The 15899-nt window shown below is 46.4% G+C and overlaps 1 protein-coding gene across 4 annotated transcripts in view; it reads right to left on the bottom strand.

Annotated features, from left to right (window-relative positions):
• Positions 1 to 15899, bottom strand: part of TFCP2L1 (transcription factor CP2 like 1) — a 68646-nt gene that overhangs the window by 26571 nt on the left and 26176 nt on the right. For all 4 annotated transcript variants that reach the window (XM_027562745.1, XM_027562737.1, XM_027562729.1 and 1 more), the window contains 4 exons: positions 3383 to 3459; positions 2722 to 2827; positions 1970 to 2076; positions 377 to 529 (listed from right to left, as the gene is read on the bottom strand). In XM_027562745.1, the coding sequence (XP_027418546.1) occupies positions 377 to 529; positions 1970 to 2076; positions 2722 to 2827; positions 3383 to 3459 (443 nt within the window). The remainder of the gene's footprint in view (positions 1 to 376; positions 530 to 1969; positions 2077 to 2721; positions 2828 to 3382; positions 3460 to 15899) is intronic.

Raw genomic sequence — 15899 nt, forward strand, 5'->3', positions numbered from 1 at the left:
TAACTGAATCACTGCGCTATACACCTGAAACTAACACAACTTTGTAAATTAACTATACTGCTATAAAAACATTTTAAAAAATAACACCCATGGTCAGGACCTTCAAAGGGGGTCTCCTGACTTGTTTTTTAAGGAGACTCTAATGGGCAATCACAGACTCTGTGGCCAAAGTGCTTGGGAGGAAAACAGAAATCTCTAACTGTGCCAGTCCCATCACTCTGGTCAAGCAGAGCTGAGCTCAGCTGCCTATGAGGGTGAAAGAGCCCAGGCAGGAGCCCCTAGCCCCTGGCCACTGCCCTCATTGCTGAGCTCTGGGGTGTTGGCCTCCAGTCCTGGGCTGGGGTGGCGGTGGGCGGGACGCTGGTGGCCATCCTACCTTGAACACCTTGATCTGGCAGCTGGCTGAGTGCAAGTGCTCCGAGTACTCTCCATTTTCGCTCTGTTTGAAGGTGTCGATCTGCACCCGGAAGGGCACACCCTTCTCACCCCCGTGCTTCCTCGGGGTGAACTCAGTGCTGATGCAGTGCACCTGCGGGGGATGCGGTACGCAGTTAGCCAGAGGTGGGCGAGGGTGGGGTCTGAACCCCCAGGAGCTCCTCTCCCAGGAGATGTGTCCATCCCACACAGTCAGACCCATCTCCACCTCCCTGCTGTCCCCCAGTGCTGGCCACTGCATCAGGCCACTGGCCACCCCCCACAGCCTCTCACTTCCATCCTTTGACCTTGGAGGCCCTGCCTGACCAGCTAAGTCCTTGCCATTACTCCAGGCCCACTGACCCCATAACTCTCTCTCACTCCTCCCCCTGAGACCTCTGCCTGGACAAATCCCAGAGACCACAGAGCAGGGACCACAGCTTAGTCCTTAGGAGCCTAGTCCCTTAGTCCCCAGGTTACTCAGGCCAGGCCAGAAGCTAGAACCATTTCTGGACTTCTGATAAGTGCCTGCTACATAGAAAGCACTTGATGTGTACTGATTGCTATAATAACATAATCACATTGTCATAATATTGAGTTGGTGAAAAAGTTAGTTGCAGTTTTTTCCAAAAGGTGGTATGAAAAATCCGAACAAACTTTCTGGCCAACTCAATACAAATACATATTGTTGTAATAATAAACAATAATATTATAATAATTCTTTTGAAATGCAATTTGAGTATTATAACTATGCAAGGCAAAAAGGTCACTTACTCTCACTGAGTGATTACTATGAACCAGGCCTGTGGTCATGGCTCTGTTTTCATTCTCTAATTTATAAGACAGGGAGAAAAACCAAGAAGCTCAAAAAGGGACCCACAGCAAGTGAGAGAGCCAGGGGAAGCCCAGAAGCACAGGGCCCTGGCCATGCCCTCGGGCACCTGGATCCGCTGTAGTGTTTAACATAAGGTCAGGTCCATAGCAGAAGCTCTTATGGGCTTCCCTGTTGGCTCAGATGGTAAAGAATCTGCCTGCAATGCAGAAGACCCGGGTTCAATCCCTGAGTTGCAAAGATCCCCGGGAGAAGGAAATGGCCAACCCACTGCAGTATTCTTGCCTGGAGAATCCTATGGACAGAGGAGCCTGGCAGGATGTACAGTACATGGGGTTGCAAAGAGTCGGACACAACTGAGCAACTAAGACTTTCACTTTCATACCAGGAGTTTCAGAATTAAACATTTAATAGAAACAATTATGAAAAAAAATTTGTACTTCAAATTCTTTATGCTAGGACTCAGTTACTGTGTAAAAAGCTTACATATTGATAAGCAACACCCACACAGGAAATCACCCACACATCCCAAATCTTCCTCCTAGCCCCAGTGACCAACCAGTCTCATGGCTCTGGGCTCCGCTCACCCTCCCTCTCAGCCTCCTTGCCTGTAGCCAAGGGCAAAAGCCCATCAAGGCCCCACCCATGGATGGTTTTGAGAAACAACATGATGGACCCCAAAGTTCTGACCTCCCCACAAAGGGCAACCTCCTTTCTGCTCACCTGAATGAACGCAGACGCTCTCTTTGAAGGATCCCACAAAAACTCAACTGCATTCAGCTGGGTCGGGCTGGCCCTGGGGTCCAAGATACCAACAGACAGTGGAATATCTGTGCACACACACACACACACAAAAGTGCAATCGTCAGCCACTCCCAATATTTCGGGAAGGACTCCTATTACAGGTCCAAACTCCTTACACAATTTGAAACGCCAAGAGTTCTGAAAGCTAGGTTCTGCGTAGTTCATTTGGCAGAATCCTGACTTGAATCTCCATGAAGCTATTCTGAGCCCTCGCCCCATTGTGTGCCATCACTCTATATGGCTACAAGAACATGGCCTGTTCGTGGTGTGACCCGACTGCAGGTCTACACACCCTACTATTATTCCAACTTCTGAATTCCAAAACCCATCTCGCCCCAAGTTTTGTGAATAAAAAGCCTGTGGACCACTGCCTGAGCCCTCAGTTCCATTTCGGTTGCCCCTTCTCTGATGCCCACCCTGCCCTCCATCAAGTCAGGATCCTTCTGTGAAGGTTTCCCTGCTTCTTACTTCCTGACAACAGGTCCTTATTTCTAAATGCCCCTCCCCATGTACCCCAAAAGGGATACTCCCCGAGGGCAGGGCTCATGATGTGGTCACCTCCACCAGCTCCCATGGGGTTTCACACAAGGCAGAAGTGTGGTAAGAGGCCCTGGACACTGCTGGGTCCTGATGGTGCCCAGGAAGAACCCCCATTCAGCCCAGAAACCCACCAATGTCCAGGATCCGGTCCCCAGGCCGGCTCCACCGCCAGCCCTCCAGCTGCTGGTGCTCCGTGTACTGCAGACGCCGGTCATGAAACACCACGCGGATGATGCTCTGGGGGCCGGGGCCGGGGTCGGGGCGGGGGGTGGCGGGGGGGGAGAACAGCTGAGTGTGGGGCCCGGAGGGACCCCCAAGGAACCCACCCTGACCTTCCCCCAATCAGACAAACCTCTCTTCCTCCGAGGCCCTCTGCCTGGGGCCTTTCCCCCTAGCTCCTCATGTCACCCCTCCCTCCTTGGAACCCAAACAATAGGAACAACAGCACAAACAGCGGGGGATGCCCTGCTCTCAAGGGGCTGCTATGTGTTCGTACACAGGGGTCATTCACAAACCTTCTGTGCAAGTGAGCAAATTGAGGCTCAGAAAACACTGGGAAGAGGCAAAGCCAGGCTGCAACCCGAGTCTGTGTGACCTGGCCATCAGCTCCCAGCACTGCCGGACTGACCAAGGCCCCTCAGACCCCACACTCCAGGGACCTTGAGCCCACCTCTGTCCCTGGAGCTTTCCCCAAAACTCCCAGGCACTCCTGATTCCCAGTGCAAGCCCAGGTGTTAGGCCCCCAATCAAGCACCCCCAGGTGCCCAGGCAAGGTGCGGACCGGAGCCTTACCTTCACATATTTTGTGTTCAGATCCTGAAAATCTCCCAGTTTCCTGTTCTCCAGCAGTCGAATTTCGTAAGACTGACCTGGAGGGAGGTTAATGGTACATTTTCCACTTCTGTTTTCAATTTTGGGGCTTCGGCAAGCTAGAGGCCTTCTCAATGCCCACCCAGGCCTCATGGCTCTGCGACCAAAGCAGAGAAGAAAAGCCAGGGACAAGAAAAGTTCATATCACACTATGGACAGGACACCCCATTTGTCCATCTGACCTGGTAGGGACCCAGGGCCCCCCAGGTAATGCACATGACCCCTGGAGAGAGACAGCACCTCTACAATGTTCAAAGACAGAATCCAAAACAATACAGTTAACATTACATTTACAGAGCACAACTTTGTATTTCTTTATAAAGAACATCCCCCATATACTCAGATGAAGAAAACAGATACTTAAATCTACATTCAATAACTGAACAGATGGACCCTTTCTGAGAGCAAGTTTAAAGGAATGAATAAAAACCTGTTAAACATTGTCTCTAACTGCAGAATGAAGAGCATTTTCTCAAGCTAAAAGAATTTCATGTATTTGAAAGGTGTGGGGATTCCGTTCAGGGACATGTAACCAGCAAGAGCCAGTTAAAGAACACAGATAGGGAAAAGATCCATCCATAAGAACAAACTTAAAACCCCAAACTTTAAAATATCTACAAGTTACCTGAAGAAAACTACACACATTTTACTGGAAGATAAAACATACCTTGAAAAAATACAACACAAAACATTCCTAGACAGAAAGACCACCTATCAAACGATGTCAACTTTTTCCAAATCAAGTTCAGCGACAACTCTAAAACACCTCGCCACAAATTGCAGGTTAACAATGGATGTGTTGCAAATAAGAGAGAACAAATGATTTCATCATTGGTCTTGGTATATCCAATCAAACTGTTAAAAAAAATTTTTTTTTAATAATGATAGGCTCTCAAGAAGTTACAAAAACAGTACACAAAGGTCCTGAGTATCATCCCCTAGCTTCCCTCAGGGGTGGCATCTGAATTCACTATGGTACATTATCAAAACTGACCATGGCACAGTGCAATTAACTAAACCCCAGACCTCACTCAGGTTTCCCTGGGTTTTGCAGATTTAATCCAAGTTACCACTAGATTAAAAAGTTAATTTCCTAAAGTTTTGTGTTAACATGAATGATTGTTTATCAGACACTCAATGGGGAAGGACTGAACCTAAATCAATGAAAGAAAAGGAAATCTAATGTAGAGAAAGACACAGATATAGATATATATGCATCTAGGAGCGGCACAAACCCAGTGGTTAACAGTCTTACTATATCTAAAAAAGCAATGATTAGACAAATATTAAGACTCCTTGGAGTGGGTTGAATTGTAGCCCCCAAAAGATATGTCCATACCCTAATCTCCAGAATCTGAGAATATTATCTTTGCTTTGGAAAAAGTTTTTGCAGATGCAATTAAGTTAAGGATATTGAGGTGAGAGAGATGATCCTGGTTTGTCCTGGAGGTCCCTACATCCAATGACAAATGCCCTTGTAAGAGGACACACAGAGAAAAGAAGGAGCAGGGACCCATGGGAGCAGAGACTGGACTGATGAGGCCACAAGCCAAGGAGTGCCTGGAGCCACCTGAAGCCAAAAGACGCGAAGAACAAATTCTCTCCTAAAGCCCCCATGGCTGTGGCGGATTCCCGACTTCTGGCCTCCAGAACTGGGATAGAATAAACTTCTGCTTTGTTTTAAGCCAACATGTTTGTAGTTCTTTTGTTAAAGCAACCCCATGAAACTACTATAGTCCTCCTCTCAATGAAAAACATAATGGACAGACACTCTGAAATCAATCATTCATTCCAAGCATTTGCTGAGCATTAACAACCATGTGCCAAATGCCAGGTGAATCTTGGGAGATGAACAGAGGGACCCAGTGGTGTGGTCATGGACACAGTGCTGGCTGGGCTCAGAGATGCCCACTCAGCAAAGCTCCCTTCTCCCTTCAGGAGGGCAGGACTTGTCCAGCTGGCTTGCACCAGCCCTGGCTCCCTCTCCATTCAGGCTAAGACCATGAAAACCACTCAGGTTGCCCTGCTGGGCACATCCCTTCAGAAGGAAAAGGCACAGACTCCAAACTCCTGCCCTGCCCTCATGCTGGTTCCGAAGGGTCTTGCTGATCTGAACCGACACTAGTACCTTTCTGAAAAAGCCAGATTTTTCACATAACATTTCCGGGCTCCTGAGCCAACACTCCCTTGACAGCTACATGAAATGGAGCCTCCCACGCCCTAACTGGTTTTTCCAGTGTCCTTTACCTTCCCCGAGGAAGAATGCAGCCGGCTCTGGCATGAAGCCCAAGGCCCAAATGGTCATTACTGTGGGTTTACAGGCACCTTAGGGCCCCATTAACACTGACCCCAGGCTCTGCAGGGCAAGCTCAGCTCAGGCCTGGCAGGAGGTATCTCCCGTGCCACACAGAGTAGTTCCCAGGCCCGAGCATCACAGGCAGCCATTTGGGGATCAGAGCTACTAAGTGGGACTTCAGGTCCGGGGTCCCAGCCAATATGCTTCCCCACGGAGTCCCCCAGCCACTCTACAACCCCCTGCTCAGGCTTCAGACAGAAACCTGGCTCCCTCTCCATTCAGGCTGCCTCAACGCCAATACGCCTCCCAGCCCCCTCCGACCCTGCACAACACCAACAATCGGGCTGATGAGTAAGGTCAGGGTGGCAGAATTGACCTGGGGCTGAAATGACCTGGGGGATGAGGGCATCTCTCTGCTTGGCCAGCCTCATTTCTAGGCACCCGTGGGAGCCACAGAAAGTGGGCTCTGTCAAGGCCCAGGGCTGCGTGTGTTCTGCTCAACACTGTACTGTTAGACGCAGAGGAGGGACTCAGGGGTCTCTGCAAGGCTCCTCTGTGCTGAAACTGTAGGGTTTGCAAGACACACGCCTGCCCTCAAAGGGATGGCAATCCTCTGGGATACATCAAAACAGCACCGGCATAAGGCAAACCCTAGAGACTGTCATACTAAGTGAAACAGATCAAACAGAGAAAGACAAATACCATATGATATCACTTATATGTGGAATCTAAAATACAGCACAAATGAACTTATTTACAAAACAGAAGCAGACTCACAGATTTAGAAGATGAACTTACAGTCACCAAAGGGGAAAACTGGAAAGGCATAACTTAGGAGTTTGGGATTAACATATATACTTTATTATGTATGAAATAAACAACTAGGACCTACTACAGCACAAGGAACTCTACTCAGTATTCTATAACAACATATGGGAAAGAATCTGAAAAGAAGAATAGATACATGTATATATAAATGAATCACTCTGCTACATACCTGAAATTAAAATGACATTGTAAGTAAACTACGGTGGTGGTGGTGGCGTAGTTGCTCAGTCATGTCTGACTCTTGGGACCCCATGGACTGTAGCCCGCCAGGCTTCTCTGTCCGTGGGATTTCCCAGGCAAGAGTACTGGAGTGGGTTGCCATTTTACTCCACTAGATAATAAAAATTCAATTAAAATTAAAAAGAAAGAAAAATAACTAAAAAGAGAATGCCTCTAAGAAACGACGGAGATCCAAAGCGGGTGATCCTCACCCAGAATGGGGAGGTGGGGAGGAAGGGTTTGAACAAGGAGAGAACATTGCCATGGACTTTAAAGAGCAGGCAAGATTTCTACAGTTGAGGGGAAGAATGATCAAGAAAGTCACCCCCAAGAAAAACAGTGGCCAGGAGGTGGGTGGGGAAAAACATGCCTTCAGGAAACACCTAACAGCTTCCATTTACTGGGCGCTGACTCAGCGTGAAAGTCTGCCCAGAGATTAACTCACCTGAACCAACAGCGCAGTTTAGATTATGAGTACCGCCTGACAGAAGGAAGCAGAGGCTCAGAGAGGTTACCCGACTTGAACAAACTCACACGGCTAGTCAGTGGCGGATGGAGCCAGGGGCAGAAACTTGAGCCCATCCAACCTGGTGGGTGTTGTCTGAAGGACAGAGGACTCTCTCTCACCTTCACCTTTCTGAAGGCATCTGGCTTCATTCTGTGCGCTGGTTAAAGTCTACCACAGCACAGCATCTGGTGGCATATAAAGCGCCTCAGCAACCCCATCCCCAGGACATATGGTACTCTGTTCTCCTTCCTTCTCCCCTTTAGGACTAGAAATAAAGGTAATTCCTAGGAGGGCCAACTCGACTTTTTCCATGACCCTAGATAAAACATTTCCTTGTCTGTAAAATCCTCTGCTTGCTACATGGTATGATAGTAAAGCCTGTTCTAATTTCAGAATTGTGAAATGTGGAAAAAGAAAAAAAAAAGTTGGTCTTAGAATCAAGGGATGGGTGTGATATGTGCGTGCACTCAGTCATGTCCAACCCTTTGTGACCTCATAGACTGTAGCCTGCCAGGCTCCTGTGTTCATGGGATTTCCCAGGCAAGAATACTGGAGTGGGTTGCCATGTCCTCCTTCCGGCGATATTCCCAACCCAGGGATCAAACCTGCGTCTCTTGCATCTCTTGCATTGGCAGGCGGGTTCTTTACCACTAGCATCACCTGGGAAGCCCTAGAATCAAGGGGATAGAATAATAAATAAACCACCATCACTTAACTGTCATCCAGCGATGAGTTGGGACATTGCTAAGCCCTTCTGAGCATTATTTCATTTAGCCCTCTCAACCATATTCGGAGAAGGCAATGGCAACCCACTCCAGTACTCTTGCCTGGAAAATCCCATGGACGGAGGAGCCTGGTAGGCTGCTGTCCACAAGGTCACAAAGAGTTGGACACAACTGAGTGACTTCACTTTCACTTTTCACTTTCATGCATTGGAGAAGGAAACGGCAACCCACTCCAGTGTTCTTGCCTGGAGAATCCCAAGGACAGGGGAGGCTGGTGGGCTGCCATCTATGGGGTCGCGAAGAGTCGGACACAACTGAAGCAACTTAGCAGCAGCAGCAGCAGCAACCATCTTATGAGGAAAACCCAATATGGCTCCCACTGTAGAGATGAGGAAATAAAGTCAGAGATTAAGTATCTTGTTGAAGATCAAACCCAGGTCTGTTGGACTCTGAAGACTGGTCACTTAGCCAAACTACTCCGCACAGTGTCTAGTGGCTTCCAATGCCCCCTTCTGGTTCTGATACTCAGGAAGCTCCTGAATTTCTTGATATTCATTTCATTTCATGACCCTGTTCCATCTATCAAAACCTTCCCCTTTCTTTCAAGGCTCAAATTCCTAAGGCCCATGACCTCAGTTCTCTGAACCAAGATGGGTCTTAGAAGTCTGGTGGCTATGTGACCATTCTGTGGTATATCACTTGCTCATGATAAACTGGGTGTGCTATTCTAGTCTATTAGAATAGACTATTTAGTCTCCCTGAAACACATATTACTAACCCATTTAAAATACTCTGTAGAGCACAGGGAACTACACTCAAAATCCTGTGATAGACCATAATAGAAAAGAATATGAAAAAGGATGTGTGTATATAACTGGATCAGTATGCTGTACAGCAGAAATTGACAGAATTGTAAATCAACTATACTTCAATAAAATAAAAATTTTAATAATAATACAACAAAATACTCTGAACATATTATAAGGTTACAGTAGCTAAAACCAGGACATTTTTGGAATGATGACAAATAGAACAATGGGGGAAAAAAAAAATAAAGAGCCCGGAAACAGATTTTTAGATACATGGAAATTTGATCTATAACATGATTTGAAAAAGACAGACTTGGGGACTTCCCTGGTGGTCCAGTGGTTAAGAATCTGCCTCTCAATGCAGGGGATGTAGATTTGATCCTTGGTCAGGGAACTAAAATGCCACATGCCATGGAGCAGCTAAGCCCACGAGCCTCAATTATTGAGCTCACAAGCTCCAGAGCCCATGAGTTACAAACAAAAGACCCCATATGACGCAACTGAGACACAAAGCAGCCAAATAAATAAATATTTTTTAAAAAATAAAAATTAAAAAGATAGACTTTTCAAGACTGTGGGATAAGTTGAGGTTATCCATACAGGAAAAATATATCCATACCTCATACCACACATAATAAGTTAATTCTCAGTGATTAGAAACTATAAGAAAAAAAGCAAAACTTTCTAAAACATTTCTAAAAAAATATGAGACTACTTTTGGATCGTGGGATAGGAAAGAGTTTCTTTAAACTAGAAACAAATACATAAAGAAAAAATTATGCCCTTTACATCATGTAGGAAAAACTCTCTCTGTTAACATTTATAAAGCGACACTTTTGAAAATGCCAGAGGTGCTGTTAGTATTTACACAGTCTCTATCAATGGGAAAGGACCTGGCAGACTGGGTCATATATGGTCATCCCATGAAAACATAAAAAGGTCAACAAACACACAGAAAGATGTGCCGGATGGTGTAAGTAAACAGGGCCATGTAAAGTAAAATAAGATATCATCTAACATCTGTGCAGAGAGGCAAAAAATTTCAGTTGAGCATGTGGAGAATGGACTTTGGGGCACTGCTGATTGATGTGTTATACAGATACAACCACTGGGACAGGAGTTCGGGGGGAAGAAAGAAAGTCAGGCTAAAGACACAGAGGCCTTCTGTCAAGCACATCAATTCGAGAAACGTCCTAAGCAAGTCCTTGATGAGCACCGGGAGACTTAGACAAAGACCGTTCACTGTGGCGTTGCTGCTGCAGTGAGAAACTGTCACCAACTACATCCAGTCACAGGAGCAAGACAGTCTATTATAGAACTTAAAACGGAATAACACACAGAACTTAAAATAAGTCCTCTGGAGACACGCACCAACATGGAGAAATCTCAGAAACACTCAACAAAGGGCACAGGGATGTCTAGAAAACCACTTTACATAAAGTTTGGAGCCAGCAAAGATGGCACTGGTCATTTTTAATGGCCAAGTGTGCAAGGGGTAAAAATTTTAGAGTGCACAGTGAAAGTGAACGTGTTAGTCCCTCAGTTGTGTCCAGCTCTTTGAGACCTCATTGACTGTAGCCTTCCAGACTCCTCTGTCCACGGGATTCTTCAGGCAAGAATACTGGAGTGGGTAGCCACGCCCTCCTCCAGGAGATCTTCCTGACCTGTGCACAGAGGTATAACCAACTTCACAATCATGATTATGCTTTTGGGAGGAAAAGCAACAGAATTAGAAAGAAGGAAAAATCAGAAACAAATTTGGCTGAAAACACCACGTTGGGTACATGAGTATTTGTTCTCTCATCTCTAGAGCATTCAGTCGATCTGAATTAGTTGACCCTGGAACATTGCAGGGGTCAGGGGCTCAGCGTGGCTGAAAACAATCTCACAGACTGCCCTCCAGATCTGCGGTTCCTCTGCATCTCTGGGCTCCACCAACTTCAGATTGTGTATTTGCTATTGAAAAGAATTTAATATTGTGTATCACTGGACCTGTGCAGTTCAAACCCATGTTGTTCAAGTATTTCTCTCTCACACAAAAGAATTCAGTGGAGGAAGAACGGTTGGAGCTGGCATTGCCTTCTGCACTGCATTCTGCATTGCATTATGGTTGTGTGTTTCCAACTCCCCAGTCCTGCTATAGAGGGTGGTTCTCTTGGGCCCCATTGCTGAGCCATCACTGTACACCCCCCACACCACCCCATCTGTGCCAGGGACATGCTGGGGGCAAGGGCTGCACTGCTTTACTCAGTCACACTCCATCCCACAATTTTGCCACTGAAATTAAAAATCACCTGCAGTGTATCAGCCTATTGTTTTTAATTTATTGAACTATAATTGATTTACAAAGTTGTGTTAATTTCTGCTGTATAGCAAAATGATTCAGTGATATATACATATATTCTTTTTCATATTCTTTTCCATTAAGGTTTATCATAGGATAATGAATATAGTTCCCTAGGCTATACAATAGGACCTTCTTGTTTATCGATTCTATATACAATAGTTTGCATCTACTAATCCCAACTCCCAGTCCATCCCTCCCCTACCTCCCTACCCCTGGGCAACCACAAATCTGTTTTCTGTGTCTGTGAGTCTGTTTTATAGATAAAATCATGTCATATTTCAGATTCCACACATAAGTGATAACATATGATATTTGTCTTTCTTGGTCTTATTTCACTTAGTATGATAATCTCTAGGTCCGTCCATGTTGCTGTAAATGTGAGCCCGTTTTATTTAATCAACTCACTTCAACTTAATTTTTTTAAGTGTGTACCACGCCTGCATATAGAAAATCATAATCATATACTGCAATTAAACAGTCATTGTAAAACATTACACAGCTATGCAGCTACCAGTGTTTTTCTGCAGTCCCTTACGATTATCTTGGGGATCTGGCTGGCACCCAGGTTTGGAGCCCAGACTCCCCTCTGGGCCCATCACTTTGGCTCCATGTGTAAGCCTCAGTTTCCACACCTCCAAAATGTGGACAATATTGCAGTTAGCACAGCTGGTTGATGCAGATACATAGGAGGTCCCTGGCTCAAAATCTCCCCTGCAATGAGGTCATTATAGCACGTCTTGGCTTTTCGAAGCTTTGCCAAAGCCTTTGAGGCAATTTCCTCCAATGACTCTGCCCCACCCTCCACTATGGAGCAGATCAAGGCCTTTTAAAGGAAAGCAGGGAAGAGCCCCAGGGCCAGGATTCAGCCTCTGCAGATGGCAGCCAGCCCTGACCAGAGGAACTAAGCTGACAGCGTGGCAGGGCCAGAGGAGCAACGGCCACAGGCTCCATCCCCGCCAGTAGGGGCCAATGGAGCTCGGTGACCTCCTCCCAATTCAGGGTTCCGGTTTCAGCCTTCGGGGGTGGGGGGCGGCCCTCAGCTGGACTGAGGCTCCTAGGGAGCTTGGTCACCACCTGGAAGAATGGCCTAGACTTTGTCTAAAAGCCTTGACACCACTCACAAGGGGATGAAAACCTCCCTCTCACCCAACCTCCATGTCTCTCCCCTTCCTGCCTCCACCCCATGCAGGGAGGAGCAGAAATGGGGAAAGAGGGCAAGGAGCACAGTGGGGAAGAAGAGGAAACCCTGCCAAGGAAGTTTATATAAAACACAAAGGCAAAGCCCTCTAAGTGGTGCCCAGCCCAGGCAAGGGCCCAGCAAACCGAACTTCCTCCCTCCTCCCACGTATAACCCCCAGTAACCAACATCTCCCAGCTCAGGCATCAGCAAACTTTATCCAGGAAGGGCTGGGCAGTGACAGTTTTCAACCATGTGGCCATAAGATCCGTCACATCTCCCGCATTCAGCCACAGTAACAAGGAAACAGCCACAGATAGCACAGGGATGAATGGGCATGGTTGGATTCCAATTAAACATTCCATGGACAGTGAAAGTGAAATTTTCACATAATTTTCACTCCTCTTGCTGAGCTCTTCCTTCTTTGCAACTTCTTACAGTGCTTTGCAACTTTGTTCCTCAGGCTACCAGCTGGCAAGAAGCTTCAAACCAGCTACCAGTTTGCCTGAACTAGATATGCACACATGCACACCACACACACACCCCCTAGCCCCTTGGACAGTACTGACGTGTTTTAGGTTTTTAACTAACAGTGGCAGAATCTGACACTGAATTCCCTAAAGCAAATAACAGAGCTGGAACTAGTCAGCCAAGCCAAGAACATGCAAAGATGTTCAACCTCTGTAGTGGTCAAAGACAGGCTGAATGAAAATAATGCAATGCCAATTTCATTTATCAGATTGGCCAACATTTAACAGATTGCTAACATCCCTCAAGGACAAAATGTGAGGAAATGAGCTTTCACATGCCAGGAGTGGGAGATGGGATGTCCCAGCCTTTGGACAATATCCATCAAAGCTACAAACACACACAGCCTAGGATCCAACCACATCTCCTGCATTCTAGTCTACAGAACTGCTGGTACACATGAAATTAAAAATATTTTTCTGAGGCTATTCAATGCAGCAATACTAGTACAGCTAAAAACAAAATGAACTGAATGGTCAAAAATAAAAAAGAACAGAGGCTTCCCTGGTGGTCCAGTGGTTAAGAATCTGCCTGCCAATGCAGGGGACATGGGTTCAATCCCTGGTCTGGGAAGATCCCACATGCCTTGCGGCAACAAAGCCTGCTCACCTCAACTAGAGAGCCTCTGAGCTGCAACTAAGACCCAATACAGCCAAAAAAAATTTTTTTTAATAAAATAAAAGATTACATATGTAAAGGACCTACTGTAGAGCACAAGGAACTATATTCAATATTTTGAAATAATCTATAAGGGAAGAGAAGCTGCAGAAGAATATATATATATATATATATATATACACATACACACAAGAATGTATATATAAATGTATAACTGAATCACTGCTGTACACCTGAAACTAACACGATATTGTAAATCAACTATACTTCAATAAAAAAGATTACATATGTATAAAGTAAGTTACAAGGATATATTATACAACACAGCCAATTTTTTGTAATAACAATAAATGAAATATAGCCTTTAAAAACTGAATCACTATACTGTACACCTGTAACTTATGTAATATTACACATAGACTATATTTTTTAAAAAAAGATAGTGGAAACCAAAAAACTTATTTAAAAAATTAAACAGATCCAAATCCGTGATAGCAAAAAAAAAAAAAAGTCATCACACACACACATACATATGAATGGGAAAAAACAAGTCACTGAATAATATGTACACAGTAATTATATTTATAAAGTGTTATATGTATATCTCTATACTTGTGAGCCAAAGATATGGAACTAATAATGCAGAGAAAGACCCTTCCCTCTTACATTATATATATTTACAGCATTAATTTTTTTTAAAAATTAAGATCATTACATGTAAATTTGAAAAACATACAGCACAAGAAACGGAGGAGCATTGTCTCATACTATCCCAAGCCTATCCCAAGCCTGTAATAGGTGACCAGGGTGACAATGGTCAGCAGTTTTTTTCTTTCAGCATCAGGTTGGTACCCAAAAGTTAATCAGACAGGTGGGCATCTGGGAAAAACAGTCTTTCTCCAATAAACAGACTACCAGACACACACAGATGAGGGCAGACCCTCAGGTCTCTCTGGGCGGCCACCCGGAGAACCTGCCGCACAAGATGACTGTGCCCATTTTGTGGGTCAGGTCACCCAGGCCCAGGGAGCTGCTGATGCGCGCAAGGTAGTGGCAGCCTGTGGCCTGGCCCAGGACAAGCAGGGAGAGGGGAGCAGGTCAGGGCAGACACACTGGGGTAGGGTCAGACCCTCCCATGTTCTGGGCAGGGTCAAACCCCTCAAACCCCTCTGCTTCTTACTCTCCATCTGCAAAATGTTCTTTGCAAACTGTTGTGGGGATGAAATGAGATCATGCACCTGCAGCCTGGTAGGTAATAAGGACTCAGTAAATGCCCACTGGGAGAAAGCAATGGCACCCCACTCCAGTACTCTTGCCTGGAAAATCCCATGGATGGAGGAGCCTGGAAGGCTGCAGTCCATGGGGTCGCTGAGGGTTGGACACGACTGAGCGACTTCACTTTCACTTTTTACTTTCACGCATTGGAGAAGGAAATGGCAACTCACTCCAGTGTTCTTGCCTGGAGAATCCCAGGGACGGGGCATCCTGGTGGGCTGCTGTCTATGGGGTCGCACAGAGTTGGACACGACTGAAGTGACTCAGCAGCAGCAGCAGCAAATGCCCATCGTGACTAGCACCTCCAACCAACAGCGTACTGAGCCCCACCCATCCCCAGCCACTGTCCTGGGGATTGCATGCCCTCCTAGCCACTACAGCCCTGAGCAGCCTGTCCGCCCAAGGCCATTCAAGGTCACCCAGTCCGAGGCTACCCAACTGGAACAGGGCCCCAAGCTACCTGACTTTCTTCTGGGCTGTCTAGGGGAGGGAGAGTCACTGCTGCCATCAGGGTGCTGCCTAAGGCAGACACACCCCTGCCTGCCCACCCACTCACCCATCCCGGGGCCATACCCACTGGGCACTACCGCAGTGCAGCTCTGCCCAGCCAGTGGAACCCAGCACAGGGCCTCCAGCCCGGATCACCGTGTTCCCAAGAACAGGAGGCAATTGCCTGGGCTGGCAAGATTTATAGGTTGTTTACTTTCCAGCAGTTACTGCTTTGGGTAATTAATGCCACATAAAACATAATGGAGGCCCTCGATAGCTCTCAGAGAATGGAGGGCCAGACGCCAGCAGTCCTGAAATAATAGCAGATGGAGGAAGCACAAGGCCACAAAGTCTCTAGCAAGTATCTTGTCACTTGCATATGTGTGGCCTTGGGCAAGTGTGTGACACCGAGTGCTCACACATAAGGCACACTTTACTACTGCAAGGCTTTACTACTATCACAGACCGGAGTCCTGATCTTGATGGCTCACCACCTGGGTGACCTTGAACCTTAACCTCCTCACAGCTACTTATGAATGCCAGGGACTAGGCTCTGTGTCTGGCATACAGTGCATCCCCAATAAATACCTGGAAGACAGTAAATATGTGTCTGTTTATAC

Source organism: Bos indicus x Bos taurus, chromosome 2, assembly GCF_003369695.1.
Source record: "Bos indicus x Bos taurus breed Angus x Brahman F1 hybrid chromosome 2, Bos_hybrid_MaternalHap_v2.0, whole genome shotgun sequence".
NCBI lineage: Eukaryota > Metazoa > Chordata > Mammalia > Artiodactyla > Bovidae > Bos > Bos indicus x Bos taurus.